Source organism: Episyrphus balteatus, chromosome X (assembly GCF_945859705.1).
Source record: "Episyrphus balteatus chromosome X, idEpiBalt1.1, whole genome shotgun sequence".
NCBI classification, from domain to species: domain Eukaryota; kingdom Metazoa; phylum Arthropoda; class Insecta; order Diptera; family Syrphidae; genus Episyrphus; species Episyrphus balteatus.
Genome location: NC_079138.1, coordinates 6,679,266 through 6,694,155, shown reverse-complemented (window position 1 = coordinate 6,694,155; position 14,890 = coordinate 6,679,266). Strand labels below are relative to the sequence as shown.

The window sequence follows — 14,890 nt, the reverse complement described above, 5'->3', positions numbered from 1 at the left end:
TTTTTTCTGTTTTTTTTTTTTTTTAGTTGTTTTATTGTTTTTTGTTTGTTGTTGTTTTTGTAGCAAAAGAAATAAAAAAAAATCAAAACAAACAATGAAGAATTTCTCGTTGGCTTAATTATTTTTTTTTTTGTGATGTAAGTGTTGTTGTTGTAAGAGAGGAAATTAAAATGCAAAGTTTTGTTAAACAACAAACACAACAATGCATCTGAAAAATTTATAAAATTCGGTAATTTTCAATTATAAATACTATATATTTTATTCTTATGCGTATGTGTAAATAAAATGTGTTAATATAATTATGTCAGTTTGACAGATGATGTTTTTTTGTAAGTGTCAAAGAAAGTGACATAAAGAAAGTATTTGAAAATTAAAAAAAAAAAAACAAGAGTAAAATATGAGTTTTTGGATAGATTGGAACAATGAACATTACCTGTGATTGTATCGCTTAAACTTTTGCAGTCCGTACTTGGAGTCCATGGAACCTTTTGAAACTGGCAATGATTCTAGATTTGCCATTAATAAGTTAATTGATGATTTGAGTTCATCTATGTAAAGAGATTCCATTTCTTTAAGTACGAATTTTGGCATAAGTTTGCGATTCCTTTCCATTTCACTGACTCGTTGCAGGCGACCGTCTAGCTCTCGGCGAATTGCCGCTGCTTGTTCGTCCGCTGAGTCTAGCTGCAAAGATAGGCCTTGTTCTTTTAGGTTTTGTTACACAAAATATTTAAGATAATATAAGTCAACACAGATCACAATAGCAGCCGCGTTCCTTTGAAAGTAGTAGATTAATCAATCGAGTAGATATGATGTCCAAGATTTCTACTCATAAATAGACTTCCACCTCCAAAGAAACGCTGCCAATAAGTATTAGCCCGATCATCCTAGACGAAATTTCACTACATATCAAAGTTAATTTAAGTACAAGATTTTTTGATGCAGTTAGGTTCCTTTGATGGAGTAGAATATGAAACCACAGTTTTACACCAAAATTTGATATGGCGTATCCCCGAAAATGACCCCTGACCCCTAGGTAGTACGGAAAAAGGGAAAAAGTGATTTCACAATTTTTTGATGCAGTTGGGTTCCTTTGATGGAGGAGAATATGAAATCACAGTTTTACATCAAAATTTGATATGGCGTATCCCCGAAAATTTTTTCCTACTTTGTTTCTTTTCCTTTTTTGGAAATTCCACAGCTTTTTCTGTTGTTCTGAAATGATGAGAATATTATTTTAATTGAAAAAGAACACATTTTTTTATTTTCATCACATGGGCCGACCAGGAATCGATCCCACGTACCTCTGCATACCTAGCCAGCACCTTACCAGTAGACCATACTGGAATATTAAAGATGAGTGGAAAAAAGGGAGCTAATTGAAACCTCACATAAAAATGCAATGTTTTTTTCTAAAGCGTTACAAACATTGCATATCTGCAGGATAAAAGCTTTGCATACTTATTGGTGAAAAACATTGCATACTTGAGAGATGAAAACATTGCATACTTACAAGAACCTCTTGAAACAGGTCTTATGAAAGCCTTCGACTGAAATCACTTTTTTCGAACTTCCTAGGGTCAAAGGTCATTTTCGGGAACACGCCATATCAAATTTTGGTGTAAAACTGTGATTTCATATTCTCCTCCATCAAAAGAACCCAACTGCATCAAAAAATCGTGAAATCACTTTTTCCGTACTACCTAGGGGTCAGGGGTCATTTTCGGGGATACGCCATATCAAATTTTGGTGTAAAACTGTGGTTTTATATTCTCCTCCATCAAAGGAACCTAACTGCATCAAAAAATCGTGAAATCACCTTTTTCCGTACTACCTAGGGGTCAGAGGTCATTTTCGGGGATACGCCATATCAAATTTTGGTGTAAAACTGTGGTTTTATATTCTCCTCCATCAAAGGAACCTAACTGCATCAAAAAATCTTGTACTTAAATTAACTTTGATAAAATGTCTAGATTGATCGGGCTATATAGCGTAAATACAAAAATAGGAATAGGTGAGTGTACTGCGGTCCCTCACCATTACACGGATGTACTTGTGTAAATATCCCCTATTAAAAAATCTCATTATAAGATAGTGTTTAAAAAAATACTAAATATTTAAATGTGATAAAAAAACGATGCACTGGTTAAAATAGCCGTGTTTCTTTGAAGGTGATAAACTAATCATGAGCACTAGATAATTAGTTAATCTAGTACTAAAGTTTACACATGATAGAAATGTGTAGATGTTGTACTAGATTTCAAAGTATGAGTAGGCTACCACCTCCAAAGGAACGCGACTGATATATATACATTGTACAATGTACATATACCTATACACTGAGGGAAAAAATAAATTGAAGTTGAATCTTCTTTGTTTCAAAGATTAACTACTTTGATTTATGTGACTTTGAGATACGAAACTATAAAAAATTAACCTTTTTTCCACGTTGATTTTAAAATGTTCATCTTCAACGCCAAATCATTGCGCGAATAATAGTTAAATCAATGTGGTTTTGTATGTTGTTTTATGGTGGCTTTTCCCTCAGTGTAAAAAGGAGAATAGAAGTACTTTTAGACTTACCATCAATGCATTGAAAAGGATTTGATGTTCAAATTTCTTTACACTCAATATCTGCTGAAACATATCGTATAGTTGCTCTTTCGATAAAATCAATTCGCTGTTCAATGATTGTTGCATCCTTGATGGTCGTTTTGTGTCCTCCTCGCCTATTAACCAAATTATTAAATCCTAAATCACAATAAAAGCAATATAGTAGGTATCAAACTCACCGGTTCCTTTCAGAATAATATCAAATTTCGCCATCCATGACGTCAAAACGGTTTCCTTACTCAAGCCATCGATTTCCGGCAAGGATCTATATGGTATAGAAAAGAAGTTTTTGAACATCATTATCATCATTCTATTGAAAGTCCGTGATACTCCATGAATAAGGAGAGCCTTAAATATACCTCACACGCTTTTCGATATTATTTCGAAATACCTCACGAAAATCATGTTGAGAACAGGCACCAGATTGAACCATTTTCTGAACGCGATCCGATTTTAAAAAGACATCGTGATAACTTTGTACGGCATTTTGAAATGCTTCATCCGCCATTATCTGTGTTTCACCTTTCAGGAAAGCCTATATGGTAGTGGACAATTATGCGGTGACACAATTTAGTAATTTTTAAGGGGGTCATAAAATTTTACAAAAATAATAATCAAACCTGAAATCTTGCAGTTATTGATTCTAATTGATGTTTTACTATTTTTGTTTGTCGTTTTGTCATGTCTGTCGGTTGTTTTGCATTAAAAGGATAAGATATACATCGTGATACAAAAACATAGAGCTGAATTCGTCGTTTTCGCTCCTCTTCTTCTCGTTCATGTTTCTCCTGTGTTCAATAAAATTCTTAAATGATTTTTATCTTAGGTAATAGAAAAAATCTTACCTCAACATCACCATCATTTTTTTCGCTTACAACTGATGGCGAAGGAGACAGAGGTCGAGGTAGTGAATTCACCTTTGAAGAGCCAATAGTTTGACTAAGTGTTTCTTGTGCCATTCCACTAGATGGCGATAATATTCGATTATTAAAACTATTTCTATGATTCGATTTATTTTTATTTATCGATTTAAATGATGAATGTGTCATACTACTTTTTGTTATTAATTTTTTTGTAGATTATAAATTTCCAATTTTTTTTTTTTTTTAATTTTGTTTCAAAAGTAAATTTCGTTTCAATTTATGGTGAGTTTGATTTGATGGTGGTAAAGGTTATGATTTATATAATTTTTTTATCAATACGTAATTACAGAGGCGAAACCAAAGGGCAAGCAATATGCGTGTATTATTTTTTTTATATTTTTGATGTTTTTTTTTTTTATATGAAAAGATAAAAAATATGAATGCTATTTAAAATATATTTAAGCTTTTTAAGCTATTTAAATATTTGAAATAAAAGAATTATACAAAAAATTTGATAAATGTTTAAATACTTTGTTCAAATTGGTTTTCTAAGTATAGGTATATGTAAATTTTAAAATGTGGAGCAAAAAATATTAACAAGCAAAAATATTTAAATAAATAAAATCTATAAAATAAAATGTTTTTTTTTTTAAGATTTTAAATGTATTTTTTAACTTTGAAAACATTTTTTAAGTACCTAGTGCCTACCAAGTTTTGCTTATGACAGGGGCATACATATCATTGTGACATCAGAGGCAGTGCTTCAGGGCCCCCAAAAGATGCCAGGATAAATAATGAAACCTGCTTATATGATAAAATATACCTCAGCAACCAGATCTCAAGGAAACTCTTGGGTTTCATTTATACATAAATAAAGCTTGAAGATTGATTTGGAGTAAATTTTTTTTCAATGTAATATTTAAGTAAGGTCCAAAAATCCAAAAAAAAAAAAAAAACAACATACATTTGTATGATTTGATTTTACTTGAATGCCTCTTAATTTTTAAGTCATATCTTGAATTCAAAATAAATTTCTAGATTTTGGTCAAAAGATATCGGCTTGCGAATGTTACAAAAATAAAGAAAAACGAATGTTTAGTTGGAAATATCTCAGGACCCAAACATCCAAGAAACTTTTGGTTTGCATTTAGCTTAACGAGACCTTACTTTTGATGTCTCACTTGATTAAGAGAAAAAAATTAGTTTTTCCCCGGCAGCTCAACGTACGCCTCTGTTTGTGATGTCTCTCACGTCCCTTGAGTAAGCTATGGGTCATACATGTTTAGAGTGCTGAAACTCGAGACAAACAAGAAACGGTTTTGGCACATAAGGAACAACAAACTATAGGAAAAATTCAAACAAAAGACTAATTTAAAACATGTGGTGATCCCTTGATTATGAAAAGTCACTTTTTAAATCGTTTCATGAAAAACTAACATAATAATTTCAAATGACTTAGTTCATTTTCATAATAAAAGGCACAAACATAAGCAATGCTTAAGCTTCAAATACTAAGAATAGAGCTAGATAAAAATGTAATTAAAAAAATGAACAAATCTATAAAAATCTCAAAAACAGTTAAGATGTGTGTTATAAATAAAATATAATTTAACTTTAAAAGAAAAGAAAATAAATACCTTGCAACAGCACCACCTGGTACCTCGAGGCTAGCAGAAGTATCGCCTCCAGCATGAGCTTTACCTGCAGGATGGTGTGCAGAACCCATTGACGTTGATGCAATCGTTGAGCCACCTGACTCCAAGGCACTGCCACCACCATGATGTGGTGATCCATGTGGCGTAAAATCTCCATTTTGCGTCGTAGCTTCTAAATTTGTCGTTACCAACACAGGTCCGGCATGGTGACCAGCACCGCCTGGTTTATGTGATGCTCCACCTTGGGAACGACTTCCCTTTCCTACTCCTGGATCATCATCAGCTTCCTCTTCACTTGAGCTTGGATCAATCATGGTAAATTGTGATTAAGTGTTAACTTTTTGTTTTCTGTTTTTTGTTTTATTGATTTTATTGATTTTATTTGTTTATGTTTTTTTTTTTTTTTTATATTTTTTTTTGTGTTGGTCTTTCTTAAATCTTCTAAAATAATTTGATGAAAATTTTATTGTTACTGTGGTTTATTTTTATTTTTCTATTTTAAATAAATTATTTTGTTTATATTGCTTTTGAGTATGTGTGCGTCTTTAGAAATTTAATTTTATTTTGCTTAAAAGTTAACTTCGATATTTATATAGTATAGTTTCCCTTGCAAATTATTGTTTCATGATTTTATGTTGATGTTTTATTTTTTGTTAAAATTTTTTCTTTCAAACTTAAATCACTAATAAGGCGAACTGTGGTAGAAATTACTATTTATTTATATTTGAAATTACGATTACTTCTGTCTTATTTTTTTTTTCTCTTGAATTTAATATATGAATTATACTATTTTTGCACTAACTAAAAAATATTCGATAATTTATTATTATTTTTATTATTATTATTATTGATTAGTTATAATATTCTGTATGTTTGTACTGAGAGTTCTTAATTTAAGTCGCGCATATTTATATTTTGGTGCAATTTATTTTCTATCGACCTGATGCGATGTGTATTTATTTATTTATTTTTTTTTTGCTATTTATTGATTTTAATTTACATAGATAATTAATTTAAAATTTTATTACATATTTTTTTTATTTTTTTTTTATCCCGCCACTTCAGTTTTTTTCGTGTTTTCTTATTTTATTTATAAGAATTTTTATGATTAAAAACAAAATTTGTTACGTTTATTTTCATTTTTGTTATTTCTTATTTACTTGCTTTTTTGTTCTTATTTTTTGGAAGCAAATATTAATTTTTCTTATGAAGAAAGGCTAAACAAACAATAATTCTTGTTCGTTGTGTTATTTCAACATTTTGTTAGTTTATTTATGGTCTCTGCGATGCTTTTCAAAATTAATAATTGCATTTTAATTTGTTTCCTTTATTATATGAGTCTGAAAATATACAAAATTTAGAATTTAATTTTTACAGATTTTTGTCATTATGTTATTGATGAGGCACATAATAGGACAGATTTTCGTCTTACTTAATATAAATGTAAAAAATGATGTTATGAATTTGAAGAGTTTCAGTAAAAATTGTTGACAGGGTGTTTCATTTTTCACCTTTTGCTTATTACTTGCAATGAAGGCAATTAAGATGTGTGTTAATTATTAATAAAAATATTGATAAATTAATTATTAAAAAAAAATTAAGAGCCGTGCAATAAAGTGTTGTTAAAAAACACTAATTTACAAATGTTTGTATAATTTAAAAGTTGTTTATGTTTTTTGTTAAAGTTTTTTATGTTTTTGCCATAAAAAGATGATTTCTATTAGAATTTATTAACTTAGGGAAAATTATTATTTGTTTTTATCAAAGCATTTCTAATAATATAGAAAATACCATCTGAATTCTTGTATAAAAATTATTTTTTGGAAAATATTTGAAAATCATGCCTTAAAAAAAAAAATAATTTTTTATTTATACATATAATTTTTTTTACATTTTTCAACAAAAAAAAACTTGGTATGCTTTTTTTGAGAATAAATTCATAAACATTTAAAAACGAAATTTTGAAATATTTCACCAACAAGTTTTTTTGAAAATCTCCTAAAATTTTAATATTTTATATATGGTAACTTTAAGTCTTTTGTATGAAAATTTTCTTTGAAATCGGAATAGTCACCTACGATATTAAGAAACCAAAAAAATGGTTCCATGGCAAAAGTTGGATATTATTTGTAATATTACACACACAAAATTTTTTATTTAAAGAGCGGTTTTTGAAAAAAAAAAAATGCTTTTCTATTTTCGTTACATTTTTGTCCTAAAAAAATTTCAATTTCTCCTCTAAGAAATAACCCAAAACTGTCGACTACCAAGTTTGAAGAAAATCACTTTACTAGCTTAGGCTGTAGCTCGAGGTATAGACAGACATACAGCAGACTGAATTGCGGGACCCAATATTTTGGCCTTCTCCGTCATTGTAATGCTATGGCTGACTGTTATAACCAGTTCAATTTTTTTTTACGAATCCTAAACTTGCTCCAAAGTAAACCTATATCAAAGTAAAAATTTGTGTACAAAAAAAAAACAAAATTCTTTATAATTTTTTTTTAAATTTTGTACAATTTTAGTTCTTATAATTGTTTTTTTTTTTTTTAATTTTGGTCCGTTTATTTTTTTTTTACTGTTTCACATAACATATGTCACTTAAAAAATGCATACAATATTATTATAGACCACTAAAAGCAAAACAAAAAAAATATAATTTTAAAAATTTTAAGAAATATGCTTGTTAACTTTAAGCATCCACTGTTATGATCATTTTTATTTTGGAAGACCCTATGAACAATAGGGATGATTTTTAAAGTTTTAGTTCATTTGTTTTTTACTTGCGATATAGGTACTATATATCAAGTTATGCATTCGTACAAAAAAAAAAAGTTGAGATAACATTTTTCCATGACATTACGATGGTAGACAATGCCAAAAAAGTGGGTCCCGGAAGTCTGTCAGTCTGTCATCCTGTCAGTCTGTCAGTCTGTCAGTCTGTCAGTCTGTCAGTCTGTCAGTCTGTCAGTCTGTCAGTCTGTCAGTCTGTCAGTCTGTCAGTCTGTCAGTCTGTCAGTCTGTCAGTCTGTCAGTCTGTCAGTCTGTCAGTCTGTCAGTCTGTCAGTCTGTCAGTCTGTCAGTCTGTCAGTCTGTCAGTCTGTCAGTCTGTCAGTCTGTCAGTCTATCAGTCTGTCAGTCTGTCAGTCTGTCAGTCTGTCAGTCTGTCAGTCTGTCAGTCTGTCAGTCTGTCAGTCTGTCAGTCTGTCAGTCTGTCAGTCTGTCAGTCTGTCAGTCTGTCAGTCTGTCAGTCTGTCAGTCTGTCAGTCTGTCAGTCTGTCAGTCTGTCAGTCTGTCAGTCTGTCAGTCTGTCAGTCTGTCAGTCTGTCAGTCTGTCAGTCTGATTGATGTCAAACTTGGTATGTAGCCATATTTGGCGACTCTCCATAGGGGTTTTTGGAATTAATTTTTTTGGACCAAAAATAACGGTACTTGTCATATACCGATTTTAGTAAAATTGAAATATCTCGAAAACGGCTCCAACGATTTTGTTTAAAAAGTTCAAATGCTAGTTTTAAGCTAAGGTCTGTCTTTAAATGAAAATTTTTTTTTTGAAAATCATTATTAACGGTACCTGCCATACAACCGTTTTTTTTTTTCAAATCCGATTATCTCCGAAACTGCTTATTCGATTTGAACGAAACTTTTTGTGAAAAAGCATTTATATAATTTCAATATAAACCAAAATTTTGAAATTTTTTTTTTTGAAAAATCAAATTTTCCAAAATGGGACATTGAATTTTCTTAAAATTTTGTTTTAAGATGTTTTGATTAGTGATTTCTACAAAATGGCATACCAATTTTATTTTTAAACTTTTTTTCCAAAAAATTTTGAAAATTTTTTTTTCTAAAAATGCATCTTAATATATAAATCATAACTGCATACTTTTTTTGGTGGGCAATTTGATTTCAGATTTTATTTTTTTAAAAAACGAATTTTATTTTTTTTTTATTTTTTTTTTGTACCTATATAGTAGGTACCTACATTTCCCAAATTTTTATATAAAAAGTCTTTAAAATTTAAGCAAGTTCGTGCGACCCAGTCGTGCATTTTATTTTTCTGTAAATTCATTTTTCTACGAAAATCTTTCTTCGGTCAATGATTACGAAACACCTTGTGAAACAATTTTCTTGAAATTCATTGTTTTAATTGCCCTGGAAGTTTCTTTCAATTAAAAAAAAGTAGGTACCGTTATCTTAATGTGACGAAATTTGAAAAAAAAAAAACATTACCATTACATCGAATTTAAATGGTGTGAGCCTTCTTAATTTTTAAAGGCATGTTCCCACGAGTACGGAAAAGGTTTTAATAAAAGTGCAATCTTGAATAAGACTTGTCTGAGTCTTGATAGGGTTCCAGCCAATTAAATAAAATTTTGTCTTTGCTTGTACAAAAGTACCTATTTTATTAAATCCATTAGGAGACAATTTTTTATTTATTCAGCCCTGTTGTTTTTTTTATTTAAGTTTAATTCACTCTGTATAATGACCTTAAACTTACCTGTTGCGGCCATTTTTGAATCTCTCTTTTATTGCTTGTGTGAGTTTTTCTTATAAATTCTGTAAGAAAAAAAACAAAATAAATTTATAAATCAAAAAGTTGCTCAATCTTGAATTTAGGCATAACGGTTCATACTCCATGATAAAAAATAAAAAAAAAAATAATAATAAATAAAATAATTAATGTACTTAATTAAATGTAATGAAATTAGTTTAAGTTTGATTTTCTAACTTATTTTCTTAAAAAAAAAAAAATACTAATTTGGTAGTATGTTACTGCAAAATAATTAATACAAAATAATTTCTTGTTTTATTTTTTTCTTATTCTCCTTCGGATACCAAATTTCATAACTCTTCATCAAGAAATGGACATGAAATTTTTTTTTGACGCTTAAAAGCGCAAAAGGCACCACTGTGTCCTATCGCCGTCGGTATTGATTATTTATTTCTGAATTCTTCAGAGATCACAGTCCCAAAAATCTAGATTCCAGAAAACCCACAATCCAGAATCCCGAAAACCCAAAATACCGAAAACCCACAATCCTGAAAACCAAAAATCCGGATTTTTGAGGTCTTAACCCAAACCCAACAAAATTATTTTGTACGTATACCTTCTTACTTCTTCATCAAACTTACAAACGTGCGTCGGGATAAAAAAAAATTAAAAGAATTTTCAAGATCAGCCACTTACCTACACCTTTTAAATGTTAGATAGCCCACCCAAAATGTGCCCCCTTAATTCTTATTCTTTAAATTCAATGCACCACAGTAAAAATTCATTTTTCCAGCTAACATACACGATACAATTAAATTTGTAAAAAATTCTTTCTTTCTTTTCTGTTATTAAATTCACTCACACTTTTTAATACAAAAAAAACTGCACAGATGAAAATTATAGAAACAAGAAAAGACTACTGTCTTTTCTCCTTTACCCACACCAAAAGTTCGTGACATGTTAATTCAAACTCAACCATCATAACGAAGAACTTGCAATTTGAAATATTAACCGGAGTTGAAATTCTCTGAAATCCCTCCATATCCTTAATAAAATTTATAGGCCCTGCTTTTTCCCGCTTAATAAGAACTTGATGTGATGTATGGAATTTTTCGTTTCTTTTTTTCTGGAAGTGGCACCAGTCAGGCGGAAGCTGTTTTCGAATTCATCTTTGGAATATAGGTGATGTGATGGAAAACACAAAATTTATTACCGGTGACGGGAAGGATGGCGACAAGATTTCGTCGTCCTATTTTAACAGTTAAATAAATCTTATTTTTTTGACATTATTTAGAGAAGGGTGGTGGTGAGGTTTTTCTTTGCTTCTAGATCCTAGGTCAGAGGAAATAATAGAGGGATTAAATAATGTCGTGCAAGGTCACATTATTATGCAAATAATACTTTCTACGTATGTGTGCACAGAAGAAAAAGAAGAAGAAGAAGAAAATCAGGTTAAATCAAAAGATAGAAGATTGGAATGAAGTAAGGAGAAGGAATGAATGTTGTAAAAATGGGTGACCAAAATGAAGAATCTTATAACTAACAATCAACGAAAGGGATATTTAAATAAAATATTGCAAGATATCCTTAAATAGATAATGCTGAGAACGATTTTGAAATATTTTTTTTCTTATTAGTTTAATACTATCGAGATACCTATATGAACACGATCTCTTATTTCAATTTTCTTTAAAAAAAAATACATTTTTTAAGTAACACTAATCAACAAAACTAGAATAGCAAAATAAATAATCGATTACACTTCTTCTTTTGTTTTTTTTTTACTTTCTATGAGCAAAATAAATAAATTTTTTATCAACTTAATATATTTTTCAACCGTAATCCGTTATGTAGGTAGATTTTCCTCGATTGATTTTAATGAAACTTCCCGGTAAATTAGGTCTTTTTTTTATTGTTGCTTGTTTTTGTTTATTTAGTTATTAAGCCCAAACGACTTTGTTTGTTGTGTTTTTTTTTTTATTTTTTAACAATTGCCTTAGACGAGAAATCAAAGAATAATTTTTATTATCATACCCACACACACACAATCCCATAGGTCTAACTTACATTCGGTGTTTTTTGTTTTTTTTTTTCTGAAGATAAAAAAATTTAAGAACAACCCAAATTTGAAAAAAAAGCCAAGTTTAATTGTTTAGTCGAAGTCGAAGAAAAACATTCGAAAAGAAGGAAGTTGGGATATTATTTCTCTCGCGGAATAATATTAAAAGTATCGCTTTTCCCTCCTGTATTTCACTAAAAAAAAAATAATAAACGTGCTGCAAGAAGCTTAGAAAAAGCTCTTGAAAGGTTTTTGGGACTTGCGTCGTGGTTCTTGAAATTGGCAATGATTTTTTTTTTAAACATTGGACACAAATCCTGTAAGCCGAGTTCAGGGGCGTGCATACCATTAGGGCAGACAAGGCAGTGTCCCGGGGCCCCCAACGGATAGCAGGGCCCAATGAGAAATTATGTAGTAAAGAAACGTGTTTATTACAAATAAAATATAGCTCAGCAACCACTTCTCAAAGAACCTCTAGGTTTCATTTTTCCCTTGATGTCTCACTCGATGAATTTGTAATGTAGGAAAAATATAATGCACGAATGTGTCAAACGTACTTGCTCTTGCAATTCAAAGCACTTTTATATTAGTTTACTTATATATTATAAGAACTGTCGGTATATAAATTTTCAAGAAATGTTCTGGATTAAACAGGGAAAGAGTCAATAAGAAGGACAAATTTTTGTTGAATGAAAACATTTTTGTTTTTTTTGAGAAAAACCTAAAAAAATGTATGGGAGGTACTCTTTTTAAGCGATATATGTGTATACAAAAAAAACAATTACATATCTCTACCAAATTTGGAGATAATCAGGCTGTGGAAATGTGTACAGATGGACGCAGAGACGTCCAGACGGAATTACGAGACCCACTTTTTTTAACATCATGTTATTTTTGATTAAAACCTCGAAAGTTGAAACGTTTGAAAGGAAATAACTGAGCAACCAAATCCCAAAGAAACTTTTGGTTTACAGTTAGGATTGGAGCTTTGAAATCTCATTTGATTCAGAGACAAAAAATCACCATGCCCTGTGGCCCCGGCAACTCAACGTTCGCCTATGGCCAAGCCTATAGAATGGTTTTTGTTATGCGCTGCGCAGGAAAAGGACTTGTTTGAAAGAGATAGGGTAAAGAAAAACCAAACTTTTATAGAATAAACTGACAACCCTCTAACATCTGTGTGCTTCTTTCTGAGCTTTTTGCTAAAATGTTTTTTTTTTCTACTATTTATGAACTAGAGAGATTTGATATTTTTTTATTATTATTTTATCCGTTTGTGTATATGTTTTGTTTTGAATTATTGGAAAACTATGTTTCAATTTAACTTCACTATTTAATAGTTTTGTTTTCTTATAATATTTAACAATTTAAAGTTTATATTTTTATGAACTTAAAAAACAAATAAAACAATAACAAAACTTTTCTTGCGAAAAAAGTCCTTACGCACATATAGGTGCTTGCTGCACAGACACACACGATAAAGACAACGATTACAAAATAACTAAATTTCAAAACGGGCAAAAACTACCAGGAACAGCTATCTATAGCCATGGTTTTGTGTGTGAACCCGATAAAAGCTTTATCGTTGCTCAGTGAAACATTTTGGATATCTTAAAAAAAGCACACCGAGCAAGCGGAGTCAATCTCAAATCATATGGTCATACATAGGTATATGGTGGTGGAAATAAAAAAATAAGAATGTTGAAGGTACCTTCGAGCTTCAAAGTTCAAATAGAGCAGAAAGAATGATAAGTGCGCACGCACCCACACGTCTTTTATTTATGCGATTGCGATATGCTTTTAAGGGGTTTTCATTTTCTTGTTCGTGTTTCTAACTCTATTAGAAATAATTTCGAGGCTTTCAATTGCTTATGACAATATTTGTTTTTTTAGGTTATATTTTAAGTAATTTATTCAGTTTGTATGTATTTAAATTTTTGGATTTTTATTCTATACCTACTTACTTTATGTTTAGCTAAAATCATTTTTTATTTTATTTGTAAATAAAATCTAAATTAAGTTAACCAAATGATAGAAAAAAGTAACTCGAAAACCCAGATAAGTTAAAAGCTTTTTCTTGACGCGAATAATCAAATGTCAAAAAATCCCAATTTGACATTTAAAGCGAAAAAAAGGGAGAGCAGTCATGATTTTCTTGAATAAATCTTGTCAACTAAAGTTTAACAATTTTACAAAATAACATTTTGACATTCATGCGGCATTTTTTCAAACTGTTTTCCTATCCGAAATTTGACAGTTTGATCTTCAGAAATTATAGAGTTTATGATATGAATGTTATCTATAAAATAAATGTTAGATATTAATGTTTTGTGAGTCCAAAGATTTTTGAATTAGTTTAAGATTTTCTGCCTTTTTTGACAATCTCTTTTTCACCATGAAGTGCAATTTAAAAACCAAAACAGAAATGTCAAAATGAATCAGCGCGGCTTTGTGAGGTCAAAGTGAACACCCTCACATTAGCCTCAATCCGCCGATTCATTTTGGCATATCTGTGTTGCTTTCTCACTTGCAATTGTTGGTGAGAAAGAGATTGCGAAGAAAGGCAGGTTATTTTAAACTCATTTAAAATCTTCGAACTCACATAGCTGTCAAAATGAGTCAGCGGATTTAGGCCAATATGAACACCGTCTAAAATTAATTGGGAATTTGGTAGTCATTTGCAAGTTAAAATCATAATTGCCTGCAAGAATGAAATACTTTTTAAAAAAATTCAAATTCATTGAGTGAGACATCAAAAGTAAGAAAAAGAAAGAAAAATATAAAGTTTGTTTAAAAATATCTCAGAAACCAGATATCCAAGAAACTTTAAATTTTATGAATAGAGCTAAAAGAAACCTTTCTTTTGATATCTCACTCAATGAATTTGAAAAAGTGTTTTATTTTTGCAAATAGATAGTTTTGATTTTTTCTGAAAATAAAGAAAAAAATGGGTTAGTGATTAATGGCGATCCCAAAGAGAAAATACCCAATGTCAAAAAATCCAAAATAAAAAATGGTAGAAAGCCAAAATCCCAAAAAAAAAAAATGCTCAAACAAAAAATCCCAAAATGATGTTGCGCAACCTATATTTTGGAGATATTGAAAAAAAAAATTTTCTTAGGGATTTTTGACATTGAATTCCTTTTTCCTTTTCCCCTGGAGATATTTTACTTTTTTTTTTATTAAAATTTTGTGGGGATTGCAT

General features: G+C 30.0%; 1 protein-coding gene across 10 annotated transcripts in view; it reads right to left on the bottom strand.

The window, feature by feature from the left end:
- Positions 1-13,228, bottom strand: part of LOC129920494 (calcium-dependent secretion activator) — a 42,953-nt gene extending 29,725 nt beyond the window's left edge. For 2 of the 10 annotated variants that reach the window (XM_056001753.1, XM_056001754.1), the window contains exons 1-9: positions 13,133-13,228; positions 9,633-9,691; positions 5,114-6,471; positions 3,459-3,666; positions 3,234-3,401; positions 2,973-3,148; positions 2,793-2,878; positions 2,584-2,729; positions 434-684 (exon numbers count right to left, since the gene is read on the bottom strand). In XM_056001753.1, coding sequence (XP_055857728.1) covers positions 434-684; positions 2,584-2,729; positions 2,793-2,878; positions 2,973-3,148; positions 3,234-3,401; positions 3,459-3,666; positions 5,114-5,445 — 1,367 coding nt within the window. In that variant the 5' untranslated portion in view covers positions 5,446-6,471; positions 9,633-9,691; positions 13,133-13,228. Of the gene's footprint in view, positions 1-433; positions 685-2,583; positions 2,730-2,792; positions 2,879-2,972; positions 3,149-3,233; positions 3,402-3,458; positions 3,667-5,113; positions 6,472-9,632; positions 9,692-10,322; positions 10,486-10,839; positions 11,039-11,693; positions 11,887-13,128 lie in introns of those variants that run through there. The other 8 variants (XM_056001744.1, XM_056001750.1, XM_056001749.1 and 5 more) reach the window with 7 other exon arrangements.
- Between the last annotated feature and the right edge of the window lie 1,662 nt (positions 13,229-14,890).